We start from the raw sequence: 18,485 nt of genomic DNA on the forward strand, positions 1-18,485 counted from the left end.
AATTCTGTTTAAATAATTTGCTTGTAGTTATCAAGTCTTGCAGCGTTCATTTTGGCTTTTGTCATACACGATTTCTTATCATGTGACAAAACAATTATATGTTATAATAGATGCTGATAACCTTTCATAATTTATTTCCTGGCCTAATAAAATTGGAAAAATACACTGAAAGATTTGCATTTTTTATTGTTATTGTATCTGTAACATCAAAGTCTGTTTTATATTCATACAATAAATAAATTATAAGTTGCCCGATATACTGTACACATACATATAAAAGGCAATTAAAGTATGATTTGCCCACAGTGATTTTCAAATAGGGTACTTGAGTATATATCACAAATAGCCTAAGCAGATGGTGAAATATTTCCATAAGGTCTTCTGATTATTGTGGTATTTACTTGGTCTATGTTTGTCCACACACATTTTCCACATTCTTCACATAAGAAATCAACAAAGCAAGATGTTTTCTAAAAATAAATTAAATGTAAACGGACTAAGCTTCAATAAAAAGGAAGATCTTTTTTCTGGTAGGCCTACCGCATATGTATGTATGTATTTATGTCTGCCTGAAAAGCGAAAGCTTGATGGTATTTTGACACTTGCGACACGCCGTACTTCACAATCCGGAAGCGTAGCTGTTGTCATCCAAACAAACAACATGTAAGCAACATTTTTGACTATAAAAGGCATAACATATTCATTTTTATTGATTTTTATCCAACATTTGCTAAGCCGTTTGTGCGAGGGCTGCCACATGTTCGTGTGAGAGTAAAAAGAGACGGCATTAAAACGCGAATCAGCGAGTTAGCTCTCGAAAAGTGAGCCGGGAAGCTACGCAAGTTAGCAAACTTCCCGGCTGCGGTGCCACATCGTCACAAACTGACAGCAAGGCCGCAGGCACCGTTTCAGTCGCTTGTTTACGTTGCAAAGCAATTGTATACGTGTATCCCGACTGTGTGACTGTCTATTATTGTGTTCACGTTAACCATATCATAAGGAAATCTAGCTCGTCACACTGTAGCTTGTTGTTAGCCGTTGTGAACTCCTATTAAGCTAGTTTACACAGTCAGGAAGCTGAAGATAACAGGAATGAAACTCGCATTAAAACGTTTGTTTCAGTGTTATGTTCACCATTAGTATCGACATGAGTTTTCTACGAGTTGTAACATGTATATCTACTTAGTAACACTGCTTTTTGAATTCACAGGGGCTGATTTCACCAAGAGGCGTAGTCCTCCATTTGCAAACCCTGGTCTGGAGAAAGTGACTGGAAGAAATTGACTGTATTTTTTTTTTTTTTATTATTATTATTATTTTCACATCAACCATGGCTCAAGAGGAAGAGGAGCTGACGGTCGATGGGCCCAAGGAGGTGGATGTGTTCACATCCGTGCGTTGCCTGGGTTACCTGTCCAGCGTCAACCTCCTGGTGGCGGTGTGCGTTGGCATGTATGTACGCTGGGAGGTGACGAGTGAACCCATGATCCTGGTCATCTTCATCCTGGGCCTCTTCGTCCTGGGCATCGCCAGCATCCTCCATTACTACTTTGCCATGGAGAAAGCCAGCCTCAGCTTGTTCCACCTGTGGTTTGGCTTCCTGCTCGGCCTCCTGTGCTTCCTCAACAGCCCCGGCTTGAATTTGAATGTCAAGGAACAGGTCGCCAACTATCTCCTGTTGGCCAGTGTGATCATGAAAACCGTGTGGGCTCTAACTGAGCGAATATGCAGCTCCATCCGTTACAAACCCGCCTTGCTCACGTCCACTGAGCTATTGGAGCTCCTGGGATTTGGCATCGCCAGCACTACCATGCTTCTTCACAAGTCAGTGGCCATAATAGGCTTGGTGGTGGCCCTGGGGGCTCTCATTGTGGACCTGAGGATGAAATCCCTCCTGGCTTTGCCTAATCTGGTCAGTTTTTCCTTGGTTACCTCTCTCGTGTTTTTCCAGGCCTTAGGCATCACAGCCAACCCTTATGCTTTAGGCTGCTACCTGGGCAGGCTGCTGTGTGAGCCTGTTTTGGATGTGTACTTCAGTGGGCTCGGGCCCAGCGAACGCTGGATACCAGTGCTCTCCCTAGGGAGGGTGTGGAGGAGGCTGTCCCTGCTGCCTTTCAGTCTGACAGAACTGGCCTATGTTGTCCTGGCTGCCTTAAAGGTACACTCACTATTTTGCAAAAAAATCACATTCCATTGTATCAGTCTTTTGACTTTCACACTCAATCATATCCTACAATTTGTACCCGCTTTATGACAGTATTTTTTTCTTGCCTTACATAGCTCGGACACTTGGAGCTCTGGTATCTGGTGATCCCAGGCTTCTGCCTGTTTGGCGTCTTCTGGTCCATCTGCCACGTGATTCTGCTGATGACGTTATGGGGCTTCCACACCAAGTTGAGCGATTGTCAGAAGTCGTGGCGGGCCCAGCGATCCAGTACCCGAAGTCTCGAACAAGTCATGGCCTCCAGGGGCATCCGGCACTTCTGCCTCATCTCAGAACGGCTGGCGTTCTTTAGTATGCTGTCGACGGTCATACTGGGAGCTGTGTCCTGGCAGGTAGGAGATCTGAAATATTTCCATCATCAGGAGCTTAAATATTCTGTTCAATGTTCACCATCGATTGTTTTTTTAAAGCATCATTTTAGTCATCGTGCTGAGAAACCCCCCCTTATAGATCATGCTGTCTTGCTCTAATTCTCCCACTTATAGCTATAATGCTTTGAGTTTCATGCTGAGGCCTCTGTAAACATATCATACAACCCATGTTATAAACTGTGGATAGAGACGATAGTGACAGTGGGTAGATTGCAGTTGCTCCCCAAGCAGAGGCACTTCTGCTCTCATGCGGAACCAATTTAATTAGCACTTTAATATCCCTTTCTACTTGCATAAAGAGCAGCAATAACTTATTTAGCCTTATTAGACGTTTACCTTTTGTCAGTCTCCTGGGCATGAGTCCTTAATTTGAAATCTGCACGTTGTTGATGTCAGTTGCAAATTTTGCCTGAGAAAACGGGGATCTGTCTGCACCGGCATGATAGAAAGTTAGTGGTTAGCTCTTGTTATGTGTGTTTGTTTTACAGCCTTTTATTGGCCTTTGCTGTTGGAAATCCTGTAATATATGGTCAGCCACTTAAGTCAACATAACTCATGCGCACACACACGTTGACGATGGCAACGTGTGTGCAATCTAACACAGTCTCAGGAATAAATACAACAATGCAATAGCTGGAAAGGTGTTAACTCTATGCAAATGTTCAAGGACATGGTTTGTTGTGTTACATTGGATTCACTGCTTTCCATTGAATTTATTTGGAAGAGAAATATGTTTGCATATTATTATTATTATTGATATCTCATGTATTACGGCTTCCTTTCAAAGTCTCTAAGGAAATGAATTTGAAAAAATGCATTGACTGAAAAGGGAAATACTACATTTGTGCAATTGTATAGAAATGATTATCCTAATACTCAGAGAGTGCCGAGCTGCTCGTGAGCATTACCCCGACTCCCGTAACTTCCACTACTTCAAACCAATTCTCAATCTGCGAGAACCACTTCTTGTTTGCATTATATTGCAAATGCGTCCTTTTTTCTGCCTGCAATACTGGCAATGGAGAATATAGTATTATACATTTAAGATGTACGCGACTTCCTAGACGTTCAATGAATAAAAAACACGTTTTTCACTTCAGGCGGTTCAATATATCCTGCGAAGTGAAGTGTGGCTCCACTTAACCATGCAGGTATTGATTTGCATTCTCGGATGCTCTGCTCATGCTATGAAATCGGAAGAGTTTTGTGAGGATTGCGTCGCATATCATCACAGTGACTCAAGAAAGTGATTTCCATGAAAGCCTATCCAATCTGCTCTATGTTACTACATGGTCATGTGTGTTTATGTGCATAGAGGGGAAGAATTGTGCAATTTTTGTTGACTTATTAGTGATGAAATCTTGAGAAAAGAAGAAGTAGATGACAAAATGATGAATTACTACACACTTGAGGCAAACCAGAAAATGCAGGCTCAGTTACTGTCGTAATGATTCTCTTTTGAATGGATCCTTATGATGTATGTTTAGTCTGCTGTCATACACTTGCACCGTGTCTCCATTTAGCTAAGTCCTGTCATGTTTTCTCCTGCCATAATAACACTGTCAGTTGCGTATTGTATAACTGTCTCGCAGGGTGTCACCATCAATTAGCCAGGGCCTGTTTGCTTCGGTACAAACTGTGAGTGATGAATGAAAGTGACTCTTGATTCTTTTCGCAGCCCTCCAACGGACTCTTCCTCAGCGCCCTGCTGGTGGTGCTGCCTTTGGAGTCTCTGACCCACGGCTTGTTCCACGAGCTGGGCAGCTGCCTGGGGGGAACCTGTGTCGGCTACGCCCTGGTCATACCTACTGCTTACTGCAGGTACTGAAGACAGAGGAGACTGCATGCACACTTGCGAGTAGCGGCGAGCGATGGCATAGCTTTCAGGGAAGTCGTGAGGCAGCAGGCGTGCAGAAAGAGCGACCAGAGCAGGGACAGCTCCTCACACGGCCATGATTACAAAGATGCATCGGATATATGATGCAGTAAGGCGAGCATGGCATGCGAGTGTAACTGCGAGCATGAACTGGCTCGCAGGCATCGCTTTATTAATAGTTCGATATTTCTTTGTGTGCTCTACAATTTCTCATACTCGTGTTGACATCTTCAAATTGCTTGTTTTGTCTGACTGCCAGTCAAAAAGCTTCAAAACAACACACACAAAGAGAAAAAGTAAAAAGTCTGACATTGTTGCTCGGTGAATTACTAAAATTATCAGTTATCAAAATTGTTGTTATTTAATATTTTGTCACTCAAGGCTGCAACTAACAAAATAAGTTAAATTATCAAGTACTCTGCTTACTATTTTTTCTCTCTAGTCTGTAAAATATCAAAGTAGTGGAAAATGCCCTCATTATTTCATAAAGCCCAAAGTGCTGTCATATGTACTGCCGGCCCAACAGTCCAAAACCCCCCAAATATACAATATACTGTTATAAACAAAGACAAATCCTCACACATTGCAAGCTGAAAACCCACAAAAGATGTTGAGTTTTTGCCATAAACAATTACTTCAACAAAATAATGATCTACTCAATTAAGGCACGACTGCTAATGAACTAAATGACTTAATTACTCCAGATGACGTGACTCATATTTGTTCTGGGCCCTCCATCACAAACATATGCACTGCTACTGTAGGTGCAGCTCAGCTAATCACAACACAAATAGACTCGGCGGCAGCAGTACACACACCTCGTCCGCGCACACAAACATTTGCCCCACGTCGAAGCCTTTCTTGGCATCACAGGCGCTGGTGAATATGATCGCTCGTTCCAACTCCCTCCTCTGTTAACACAAAACCAACTGGATAAATAGGCCAATAACTATGCATAAACATGCCGCTAATGTTTGGGCCCTTGAGGGATCATTCCAGTGCTCCCTCGTACATACAGTGCATACTAAGTTGTTCAGCTGGAGCCGTTAGCCGTTAGCTGGCTGCTGCCTCTCCCACTGCCCTCTCAGTTCGTCAAGCTTCTTTTTTTTTAGCATCGTTTTGATGATGCCGACATCTCCTCCTCCTAAAACAGCGAGAGCTAACCGCCAGTTATACATGAGCGTTCTCATCTTCAAGAGCCCTTCAGACGTCTTGAAATCTGGCCTTTTGAGTAATTTTTTAGTTTATATTCCACTTTTTTAGCTGATAAGTAGCCGTAGCGTTCAGAGGGGATGGCAGCCTTAGCGTTCAACTCTCCAGGTGATTTTGAATGCAGGCCCATGTGCCGTTGGAGCTGTATACGCTCTGTATGCAAGGCGGTACGTGCAGGGGACCGTAGGGAGGACTATGAGCATGATGAGAATGCAGCGGTGAATAATGGGCTGTTTGATGGCTGCAGATCATGTTTTCACAATGACAAGAGCCCCATGGGGAGATTAGAGAGGGAGGGAGGGGTGAGGAGGGGAGGTGTGCAGGCTAAAACAGGGAGGTGATATGGCGATGGGAGGGGGGGGACAACACATTGTGAAAGAGGGGAAGGAGGTCCGAGGGAGCTTTGGAGAAAAAGACAGCATTTCTTTTTTTTGTTTTAAGGATGAAAGGGAGAGTGTAACGGGGGAAGATGTGGTCTGAAATCTCACACTACAAGCCTTCGCTCCCCTGAGCGCCCTGAGATCTGAAAAGATTAGATGGGTTTAGGTGAACGGCGAGCTTGGCAAGCCATGCAAAGGTTGCAGCAAGTCTAGTCTGTTGGGGGTTTTTTTTGTTTTTCATTATGCTGCATTTTTGTTGTTATCGGCGCTTCGAAATGTGATTTCTCCAAAATGCATAGAAAAAGTCTATAATGTGAAAAGCTAGCTTAACACATTTGTCCACATTGGGACGAAGACACATTTCCACTTGTCCTTCTCAAGGTGAGGTTGAAGGTGATAATGCGGACACGGAGCATAATGGGATGGCAGAGTTATGCAGATGTCTATGAGAGTGAAGAATGACTGCCATGAATAACATCAAGTCCAGAGATGGGAAGAAAATGTATGGCTGCACTGCGTAGCTGCTAGCCTTGACATTATGTGTGTGTGTGTGTGTGTGTTTTATCACCCACTTGTTGTTATCAGTCATACACACACTTTTTTTATAAAATCTCTAACCTCGGTTCCCATGCTGGTTTCCCATCAGCCCGCTCAGTTCTCCTCTCTATACACGCTCCCTTTCCTTTCATTCTTGACTTCCTTTACTTCCCCGAGGCTTATGTCATTCCCTTCAGCAGTGATCTACCACTCCTACTCCTTCCATCTCCTTCTCGCCATCTCCTCTCATCGTCTCCTCCCCCAGTGCAAATCAACTTTTCTCACTCATTCATCTCCCCTTTGCTTGCACCCCAATCTCTCTGCTTCTCCTCCTAACTTAAAAAAAAAGATTATAATCCACATTTTTTCCCCCCACATCTCTCTTCCATGCAGTGCTGATGGCCAGCCCACTCTGCTACCACCTGAGCAGGTGCAACAGCTGAACGCGCGCTCCACGGGCATGCTGAACAGCGTGCAGCGCCTCTTTTCCCACCACATGATTCAGACGTTCGGTTGCGACTACTCCACCAGCGGCGTCACGCTGGAGGCCCTGCAGGCGAAGCTGCGCGCCTTCTTGGAGCTTCGCACAGCGGACGGACCCCGCCACGACACCTATCTGATATTCTACAGCGGGCACACGCACAAAGGCACCGGCGCCTGGGCTCTAGCCGGTAAGAGCCACACATATTATGTGTTTTCTTTACCTAGACCAGTCATTTCCATGCTTATGTCAGGTGACAGTCATAGTGTGTAAAAGTGTGAGTTAGCTTAAGGTAACAAATAAACTGACAGAAATGTCCATCTGCTGTCACATTTGAAGTTCTACTCGTACAAAAGCAAATTTGAACAAACTGACCTGACAGTTCAAGTGGATGGAATAAAAATACTGCACAATGTCCACTTTTGTGTAATGAACAAGTTTAAGTATAATCCAGTTTCAGAATGAATTGAAATGAAAACACTTGGAACATGGCTAGTGGTGTCCATGAAGGGGTACTTGAGTTCATTTGGCAGCGCTGTGGAACCACTGTATTATTACAGTAGTCTAAAAACGCTGCTTTATGCATCAGGATTTTTTTAGTATCTTAAAGCTAAGGTTACTCTTAGTCTCTAAAGGCCAAGTTATGCTTCCTCGTCGACACAACGCAAGGGGGCTTGCGGACCCCTTACGTCCTTGCGGACCCCCCTTACGTCCAACGCAAGGGTCTGACGTGCACCTCCCAAAAATCCTAGACGCGCGTCGAGGCGACGCAACAGCAACGCAGCGGCATCGGCTGTGATTGGTCCACTAACTACATCCGCTGGAGACCGCTATCCGGTTTCCACTCATAAACACCGCCATTTAAACTTTTAAAAGGCTACTTTTATTGTTTGCACCTCGTTTTATTGTTTGCACCTTGTCGCTTTTGCACAAAGAAATAAAACACCAAGTTCTGAAAAATTGTGGACGTTTAAAGCCGGAAAGTAAACAAATAGGCTATAACGAAGCTTACGACGATATACGCCAAGAGTCTCGGTCGGTCGGTCAGTCTTTACAAAAACCATAGCGCCCTTTACCGGTGTGGCATTGAATTGCATTTCGACACGTAAACCCAACGCAGAACCATCACGGTCTCCCAGCAACTGCGTGGCCGTTGCGTGGCCGTTGCGTTATCACTACGCGGAAGCATAATCAGGGCTTTAGCTCTTAACACTGGCAGCCACGAAGCCACGCCCCTAATCATTATGAACATAACCGTCTCATAACAAACAGAACCAACAAATATGATTGTCATTCATATCATTCGGGACAAATTTAATGATACTAGTCCTGCGGCAGCCACAAATACCAGATTCATATTCTTTCTTTTCGTCTGAGCATTTGATTTATCGATAGCCGTCGGGATGTAATGAGAATTTCAACACATAAAACAAAAAAAACATGGTTTGGAAGATTACCAACCCTGGCTTTAATTCACTAAAGAAGACGAACACAGTTACAATAACTTCAAATCATTTTATTTTGGCGTTTGCGGCTGCTTTTTTTTTTTTTTTTCCCTAGCAGGATGTTGGCTCTCCTGCAGGATTTTAAAAGCATCAGTTGCCTCGGGATGAAATTGTTGTTGTGAACATCATAAAGATGAAATGTGCTACTGTCAATCATCACAACCAACCGTGAGTTGGATGTCACTTTTATCTTGTTACGGTTGTAGTTATCACAAACATACAACGCAATAATATCCCCTTCTCTCTGTTATTCGGTCTAATTTACACAGATAAGTCAAATGAGCCAAAAGGGTTAAATTTGCTGTGAAGGACAGAGGTTTGGTTCCGGTGGAGAAAATCTTGTTCCCTCAACAGAAATGAGAATCGCTCCAGCACCTTCGCTCAGAGATTACTTGACACATTATCTCTGCATGCTGCTGCAAACAAGGGGGGGGGGGGGACACGAATCCCCATCGAAAAGATAATCACTTCCCTCTGTCACCCTCCTGAAGGGACCTTTTGTAGTTCAGTGGAAACACCGACTGCAAAATAGTGGGATTGTTTTGGCTCCGAATTGGAGGAAAAGTCAACGATTTCATGTTAAAAAGACTTTGTCCGGTCCTAAATGAAACGGGGATCCATGAAATAAGTTGCTCACAGTGGGTTCATGCCTGCAAATTGCTTTAGTGATGCAACCGCAGTGTCTCTGAATGGGTTTGTTGTCGCCCAATTTCACATCCAATTCTAAATGAATCCTTGGTGGATTTGCTGTGTTAGCCAAGAGCAGGAGACAGCTCTTATTTACTTACCTGAGACGTTCCTACAGTAAATGATTATTTCGAGGTAACGGAAATAATTCCGGTGCAGCTGTTGGCGGAGTAACACACTCTGATCTCTGTGTTGGGATCTGCCATCTGGAAAACAGCATCTTTGTGCAATCTGTGCGGTTGTGATGACAGCAGTTTGACAGACAGACAGACAGTCCCGCAAGTGAAAGCTGACAGGTTTGATCCCTGCAAAGCCACCGTGTCAATCAGCGGCCGTGTGTCCCGTTGACGTGTCCTTGAACGCGACACCGGACCAACAGTGGCTCCAGAAGTGAATTTGCTGTGTAAAAGATAACAAAAAAGCAAATGATGATTAGTTTAAAAAGACAATATATACAAAACATGTCAATGTTGTTATTCTTCCTCCATCTTACTTCCTGCGTCCTCTCCTGCAGGAGGTGACAGCCTCCTCCTGGTCCACCTGCTGGAGTTGTGGAAGGAGAAGAACGCCGGCCACTGCTCCCGCCTCATCCTCGTCTTGGACACCGAAAACTCCCTCCCGTGGGTGAAGGAGATCCGCAGGGTGGAGGGCGTCTACGTCGCCGTGCAGGGGGCCGAGCTGTCCGCCACCAGGGTGGACCCGGAGCCCGGGGACGTCCCCGTCCTCGGGGACTTCACGTCCGAGTGGGTGGAGTTCAACTGCAACCCGGACAGCGACACCCAGTGGTCGGAAAGGGGGAGGAGCGTGACGGCGTCGTACGGCGTGTCCAAGCGCTGGAGCGACTACACGCTCCACCTGCCCACTGGAAGCGACGTGGCCAAGCACTGGAAGACCCACTTTCCCAAGGCGACGTATCCCATGGTGCACCTCTCCAACTGGTGCTGTGGCCTCAACCTGTTCTGGTTGTGTAGCGTGTGCCTGCGCTGCTTCAGGAGGTGTAAGCTAGCTTGGTTCCCACCAGCCGTACTGGACACTGGGCAAGGCATTAAACTGGTACACTCTTAGGTGATGTGGGGACATTTAATTAGTTTTTTTAAACGTTGGGTACGCTGGGTGAGGTGTTTATAAAATGGAAAAACAATCCTCCTGCACTTATAATTCTATGAACAAATTGTTTACCCCATGAGTAAAACAGTGCATTCCAGGGGAAAAAGGTTTTTCAACTCCTTCCACATTTATTTTCGCATTATGTTTAATTGCTATGAGGCAGAAAATCAGTATTGTGTAACCAGAAAGGTGGGAGTGAAAAACGATTTAAAGCTTTTTTATGGTATATCACAATCACAGTGGATAAAACCATATTAAGTACATGCATAGGGTTTCTTAATGGATGGTTATTATATCATGGGGCAGTGTGATATCATGTTTTTGAATACTATTTTTGCCATTACTGCATAATAATTCTGTTTTGGTTACAACATGTAATGTTTTTCGATATAATAGTGACTTAAAGTGCCTTGAAGATGGATTTGGGGTCATCTTTATATGTATATATATCTCCTTGCTGCTTATTTATGTCAGAGGATTTCGCTCACACTGTTAAACGGTTTGTTTTCCTGAAGGAGAAAAAAAACTTGGTTGCCTTCTAGTTACGGGACGGTCAAACCACGAGGCCAACCTGCCACTCTGGCAGCAGGATCTGTTCCTCCTCATCACTTACTCCTGAATTGAACAAAGACGGACACATCGGTCTTCCTTTTTATTGGCACAAATGAATTCAAGTTGAAGAAGTCACTCGCTTCGTTCAAACAGCACATCCTGCTCTCCTCGCTGTCGTCCTTGCCGCGCTAAAATGACAAATCAAGAAGCTCTCTCTGCTTTTTATTGGTGGACTGACCTTAAGGACTCATATTGACTATCCTGTATTTGCTGCGTTGGATCTCTCTCTCTCTCCAACACAAAGCCAAACTGCAGAGTGCATTGCTGCCTTAAAGCGTGTGTTTCACGATGACATTTTCCAAGAGTTGTATTTTCCACTTGTTAATTCCCCCTCGTGCCTCACTCGAGTCTTGCCTGACGATGTTCCAAATCAACTTGGACAATAAACCCGATTAAACGTTGCTATCTGATGTGGCTTGTGAGAGGAAATAGGAGGGACAATAAAAATACGTTTGAGGCAGAAATAGAACGGAGAGAAGTTAAGAAGTGGTGCAGACGATTGGGCCGGGGCTCATTTAACGCGGCTCGGCTTTACAAGCGCCGAACAAATACAGACTTTGCGGGAACGCTTGTAAATATTGGGACTGTGAGCTGAAGAGAAATAAGGCTGTAAAGGGAAAATGAGACGTTGCTTGACACTGTATCTCTGAGGGATTTGTCCACTGAGCTTTCACCTCGGTTAGTCCTGGTGGCCCTGGCTGGACGTGCATCCAAGGGGCTGCTGGGTGTTTTTTTTTCACCTGGATCCTGCCTGAAGGGCGCCGTTAGGCACAGACTAATGTTTGGGGGAGACTTTTAGAAAGATGGTGTTGGATATTCGGAGCAACGTTCCATATCTGCTTTCATCCATAACACAGCAGAGGGGTGGAAAAATGAACCAGAGTAACCTTTTTTTTTTTACCACACTTAACCTGCTGTGCTTAGGCGGCTGTAAATATCTAAACCTTTACCTCGCTACGAGCTCCGAGATGAGTATTCACGGTGGCAATTAGTGACAAAGAGACGAGTATAAATGCCGTCGTGTGTGGGCGTTCTTTTCATTGCTGCAGAGCCTGTGAGCTGCGGTTACAGCTAAAGTCAGGGATTCATGTACATAGGGGGAATATTAGATTATGGGCCGGATTCATCTCCTAAACTGGATTAGGTAATAAAAGAGTCAGCCGCCTCTGAGGCCCACGAGGATGTGCTGAGTCAGAGCCTTGCCGCACACACACACACACACACACACACACACACACACACACAACTGGGATACATGCATGGATACAACGGCACACACAACAATCCTCTACAGCCGACTCTGTCTTGTCTGTGGGTAATTACAGCCTGTCATGGCGCATTACCTTCTAATACAGGCGAAGGGATGTGCCTGACGCTCGCCTGCAATTTATTTGGGAAAATAAATGCTTCTATAGACGGCGATGCATCTTAGTGCCTGGACTGGAGCAGCGAATACATCATCTGCTCCTCTGTTGTTTATTCAAATCCATCATTTCTTTTCTAAATACATACTTTCTTAAACCATGTTTTGACCACTGTTTTATTCTATAAAGGGTGTAGAAAAACTTGGTTAAATATGAGCTGATTGTGCTTTTTAAAAGCTAATATGACCCATTTTTCAAAACAGACATCCTCCATCACTCCAGTGTCACCCAGCAGGCATCTGTTTTTGTGCTAAATGTACTAGAACAAGATGTATACATCAATCCTGAGTCCCTTCTCTTTTCTCTCTCTCTCTCCTGGAACAGGAGGAGTAATGGGATGAGGGATTACAGATTCGGCGGCGTCGCCGTTCCAACTTCTGTGCTCTGCTTTTCAGAAGGCCCCGCTAAGGCTCGCAGTAGGCCCCGACATTGAAATGTCAAAGCCATTATCTCAAATTACAAGGGCTGAGGATGCGTTTAGTGGCCGTTTAAGCGCGCAGCACTCCCCAGTATGCAGACAGTGACGTTTGAAGAGACTGCCAAAAAATCTGCCGGCTTCTCTTTCAACATATAGTCTCTGGTTTCTTTTATCAGACGCTACACTGTTTGGCAGGACCCTGCATATGATTAACTTCAGGGCTGTCGCTATATATATATATATATATATATATATATATATATAGCTTGTGTTTTATGAACATAAAACAATAGTTCTTTTTTTGAATATTGTGTTTATTATCAATGTCAGTGACGGCCGCAATTAACTTCCTGTCAGGATGTTTGCAAATGTGAAGGATGGTTATGGGAGATGCACTTCCTGCTGAGAAGATGAGATGAGTTTACCTTAGCATAAGAGACTGGAAACAAGGAGAAAAGTGGTACTCTTAAGGTACTTGATGGATGAATATTTCCACTGTTACCATGGAGATCCCTGGAAGGTACTGCACCTGGCCAAGAATTAGCTCTTCACATGATCCCCTTGCTCCACAAACAATAACTTGCAAATGTCTCGGCTTTTATAGCACCAAACTGATATTATGCATGGATTAATTTCACCTGGGTAATTGGTGACACATTATGTCATCATTACACCAGGTCAAAAGGGAATACTCATGCATTCAGAGGGAATAAACGGGATGGATTGTGTCTGGTGCATATGAGAATGATCCGGCATTTTGCAGCAGGAAGCAAGAACTTCTTTGCCTCGGAGGCAAAAAGTTTTGATCCCCTCTACGCTAAAAAAATGTATAGATTTTTCAAATTCAAGGCAGATATATGAAGAGATTATTCACGGTACAAGGATAGAAGTTACTCTGGGCGAGGATTTACAGGCTGATGCAGGGGGAGGGGCGGGTAGAGAAGCAGACCTCGTAGCTTTATTTTATTACGCATATGGCCGTCTTGTAAAGTGAAGGTCAGAATTATGGCAGGATAAAGGAATTGAGTGTATTGTGTGGAGGATTGTGTTGGGGGCCATCTCGTCCTATTGTCATCTTGGCCCTGTGAACACATAAAACCCCTTCACGGGCTCATCTGGATGATAAAAAAAGACACAGGTTAATGCTTTGTAGAAAGAAGAAATCCAGGGGCCGCGGCTTCTGATCACATTCCCGGTGCGTCATCAGTATGGATCGCTAACTTTGAACTCATCTTTAATCAAAACTGAACCGCTCTGGATATTGGCTCTTGTAAGCAGCCAAATATACTTAGTATGAGCCAGATGATGCCGATACGCATGATCCAATTAAAAGTGTAAATCAGAGGCTAACAAGACTGTCAGCGCTGTGGGATTGGAGGTTCGGTAATTAGCTTCCGTTGTCACATTCGGGTTGAGCCGGGACAGGGCTGGGCCGAGCTAGGCTAGTGTAACAGATGAGTTTCCCCCCCATTGCTATTCTGGTCTCACAACTCGGGGACCACAGACGCGTTCAAAGTCAGCCAGAGCTTCGGGAAATGTCTCTTTGTGTCACCTGGGCTGGGAGTTTAATGGTTGAAGTTTTGCAGCTACGCTGTCACTTTAAATACTGGGATGTGATGTTGAGAATAATTCTGAACACATTTTTTTGTTGTTGTCTTGTTTATTGACCAACATCCCAATTCAGTGAGCAAACAAGTCATTCACTCTTTCTTGCCAAGTTATATGAGAATACCTATAGGCTACCACTCTCGTGTCTACAGTGAATATGAAGCTGGTGAGCTTAGCTTAGCATAAAGCATGGAAACATGGCTTTGGACTAGCCAGGGTCCAAAAGTATTGACAAAAAGGAAAAATATGTTTTTGTTTATGTTAAGATTAAAAAACAAAGAAGATGAAACTTTGTTTGTCATCTTCATATGAAGCTAAGCTAACTAGCGACATCTCTCCAACTCCTTAAGGCTTATAATAACGGCGGGAAAACACTATGGGAAGGTAACCTTATACCTTTGCTGCTGAGCCTGTTTGTTATGATGGAGGTGGATTAAGGTAGACCGGATCGTCCTTATGAAACCCCTCACTGAGCAGAACGTGAAGGCAGACAGAAAGCCAGTCCAGCTCCCTGTGCTGTCTCTCTATAGACTCCCATCCTGCCTTGAAATTCTCTCTCCAGCTACTGCGGTGCTGATGCATGACTCACCTAAGCCCGCTCCCTCCGATCTCCCAGCCCGGTAAGTGGGTTACCGGAGTCGCACCGGGGGTCTCTTCTCAACCGTGACATAACAACGCACTCAGACGCTGACTGGAGACATACCTGTTTACTGCCGCGTAACAAGCAGTCAGCTGGCTTTAAGTGTGGCTCAGGCACCGGGAAAGGTTGGGTTGAAGGGGGATTAAGGGACGGCCGCTCTGCAAGATGACAGATTTACAAGAGGTCTTTTGCTCTCCTGCATGTTTATCGGGGGGGTTGTGTTTATTTCTTGCTTTTAACACCTTGTGTGTGTGTGTGTGTGTGTGTGTGTGTGTGTGTGTGTGTGTGTGTGTGTGCAGATTGCACATTCGCCTCATATTCGTTTAGCCCAAGAGATGCACAGAATTTATAGCATTACCTTTCCCCAGAGGCAGAGAAAAATCCAGAAGTTGATTCGAGTGGATTTTTTAATTTTTTATTTGAATTATGAGGAGAATCTTTATGTGAAGCCAGCCGGAGCCAAATCAGTCCCAACATTATGCACAATCTTGGCCAAGGCTTCATTAATGGTGTCCCCAACCTGCTGGTTTTGTGATTGTGCATGAATGTGTGTGTGGTGGGAGCATGCGAGGACTTTCTCTCTCTCTCTGTGTGTGTGTGTGTGTGTGTGTGTGTGTGTGTGTGTGTGTGTGTGTGTGGTGTCAGCAGGACCCCAGGGGTCCAGCAGGAACTCATTTGATTGCAGCCTCACAGCTGGCTCGAAATTTTAGCCAGCCAGGCTCTGAGTAAAAAGAAGAAAGAGAGAAAGAGAGTGAGAAAAATGTGAGGAATGGAAAGCAGAGATGACCCCATGAATAGTGGGGGAGAACTTATACTGCTTTAGCTCTGACTTTACAGGAAAAAAGGGGAGAGGGATGCGATAAAATCAAGGATGGGAGGCAGAAACGGAGACGAGGATGGATGATGGAGGAGGGATGAAGGCGGGCAGGTGATGGCTGGGAATGTCCTTCAATGCTTTCACTCGAAGGTAACAAAGGCAACACAGTGGACACATACAGTATACACTGAAAGAAAAACGCTAGTGTCCACACAGATGGTGTTGCCGGGGTTTCACCGTGGGATTTTAAAAGGCAGGCTGAGGCCCTCACTCAGATTTAACCGCCGCGGTCTGAGCCGTTGGGCAATTGGGCAACGGCATGGAATAGCCTAATTCAGATGACTGGCTATCCCTGAGCAGAGGAAAACGTAGAGACAAAGCAGCAGTGAGAGACACCGTAGAGACCGTGAGATTTCATTTTTTTATTTATTTTTTGGTGTGCGTAGGTGTTCCAACCCAAGCAAGAGACGAGCAAAAGCTGTGAGAGAAAACTCTCACACAGAGGCGAAGGCAAAAACAAACACAATCCCCCAATCGAGGACCGCTGTCATCCATCGTGGAGTAGCAGTGTGGGAACATTCCAGTCTCGTCTTGTTTTGGCTGTGTGGCTGCGTAGAGAGAGAGAGAGATTCACAGAGGAAGAGGAGGCATTGAAGAGGCGATAGAGGGGAGCCGACAGCGAGGAAGAGAGGAGGCGAGACAAAGAGAGAGATGAGAGCAGAAACAAAGCGGCGGAGAGGAAAAGTCCGCTGTGTTTCGGTGATGTGAGGAGGAACCTGTTGCTCCATTTTTGAGTCCAGCTGTTTCAGTGTTTTCTTGCTAACTCAGAGTTTGTGCAAGCCAACTACGCACACGAAACTGAACGTGTGCCGTATTCTGTTTGAGTGAGAAAAGGATGATTTGATATATGTGCATAATACTCCCATATCTCCGATTGAACGGTTGGCGGTCGAGTTGCATCGTGGGTAATGTAGCTGCCAGGTTTGGAAAACATTTGCATATTTTCCTGGATAATTGGAGCGTGTGTAGTCAAGCATAGCACATCCTTTCAACTGTGTTCTTCTTATTCTGCATCCAGATGACCGTCAACATGATGAAACCTCTTAATTGCCACTGAATAAGAAATTTAAAAGCATCGGTGCTCTTAAATAACAGTTTTTATTCGGATCAATAGGCAGTGTCTGGAGGTCACATCCAGAAAGGGGAAATTAACCAAAGTAGCATGTGTATTAATTGCCCCGCTGATCACCATGAATGAAGCATGAGACCAGTCAACCCGACTCATCACCTCAAGGGCTCGTCGCATTTAAATACACAAAATGTTCAATACGAATTAAGTTCGTCTGAATAATTCAATCGTTTCTTATTCAAAACAGCGAGGGAGATTACAACCTCTCCGAAGCGGCGCTTTAACGCTGCCTTCAAGGACATGCGCTCGGTTTATTTTTTATCATTTGTCCCTGATAAGTCTCTTTCATTCCTATCTTCCTTGACCGTTAATGTGCCACCGGACCTTCCTCCCCACCCGTTTCACCTCCGGGTTGCTAAGCTGCCGTTTCAGGATGAGCTGTTTTAACACCCGGCCGTTGATCATATTCACTTTAATTACCTCGACGCCGACCGGAGGAAGCATTAGAAATCATGACCTGATGCATATTCAATAAATTCACCGCAAACAGCGAAATGGAAATGGCTCATGATGCGTGTTCATCTGTGCGCGGAGAATTAATGCGAGGATGACCTTCGGAATGGCGTGTTTCTCGTTCGCGGGCGGAAGAAAAACAGAAGTCCTATCGATATGAGGTGGAGGAAGCTTTGTGCATGCTGAGAACTGCATGAGATGCGTAAAAAAAGCCATAAATAATTCACATTCTACAGCTATATACGGTGGCTTTAAATCGTGTCATACACATGTATAATCCCAATGGAGGGGAGTTATTTTTCATGAATATATCTGCTTCTTTAAGCAGCATTGTATGCCATCCTGTATGTTCTAAAGCAGGGAGCAAATTCACCATGACAGAAGATAAACCACCAGTTGATGAGATGGTGTCTTGCACCAGCGAGGAGAAAACATAGAGTTACGGGTCACAGGGGGAACAAAGGGCGAGCCTCGCCTGAAGGGAAGGTGACAGTATAGTCACATGACACAAATCCTGGTGTTTATGTTTCCAATATAGTCGCAATATTTCCCCACACGCCCTTCAACGCGATGCGATAAGGCGCACATTTGTGACGAATAGCCAGCCTTTAATGTCGACCGAGGTATCGTTTTATCGCTTCCTCCTTCACAATTGGGAGAAGACGGATGAAAGTCCTGACCTGCGAAGAGAGGGACGCATGTTTTCTTTATTTACTCATCGATGATGTTTACCAGCTGCTAAGAGATTGAAGTTGCAACTTGCAGGGACTGACTTTTATTACCCGGGGGGTCCTATGTATTCCTATTGATTGCCTCAGAGCAGCTAAAGGGGATTTGGAATCATGCACAGGTGCTGGAAAGACAAGAGCTGCTTTAGCGATCAGGAATGCATCACCCTTGTTAAACTGGGTGTTAAATAACGCGGGAAATGACTTTAAATGATC

At 44.8% G+C, this 18,485-nt stretch overlaps 1 protein-coding gene across 1 annotated transcript; it reads left to right on the forward strand.

Moving 5' to 3' along the window:
- Positions 1-607: 607 nt before the first annotated feature.
- On the forward strand, positions 608-12,491 carry tmem168a (transmembrane protein 168a). The gene is made up of 6 exons (XM_084038974.1): positions 608-663; positions 1,211-2,158; positions 2,281-2,556; positions 4,274-4,416; positions 6,994-7,271; positions 9,788-12,491. The coding sequence occupies exons 2-6, from the start codon at positions 1,331-1,333 to the stop codon at positions 10,336-10,338; spliced, it is 2,076 nt and encodes a 691-aa protein (XP_083895100.1). The 5' UTR covers positions 608-663; positions 1,211-1,330; the 3' UTR covers positions 10,339-12,491.
- The last annotated feature ends 5,994 nt before the right edge of the window (positions 12,492-18,485 follow it).

The sequence above is a fragment of the Eutrigla gurnardus genome (genome assembly GCF_963514095.1).
Source record: "Eutrigla gurnardus genome assembly, chromosome: 21".
NCBI classification, from domain to species: Eukaryota; Metazoa; Chordata; class Actinopteri; order Perciformes; family Triglidae; genus Eutrigla; species Eutrigla gurnardus.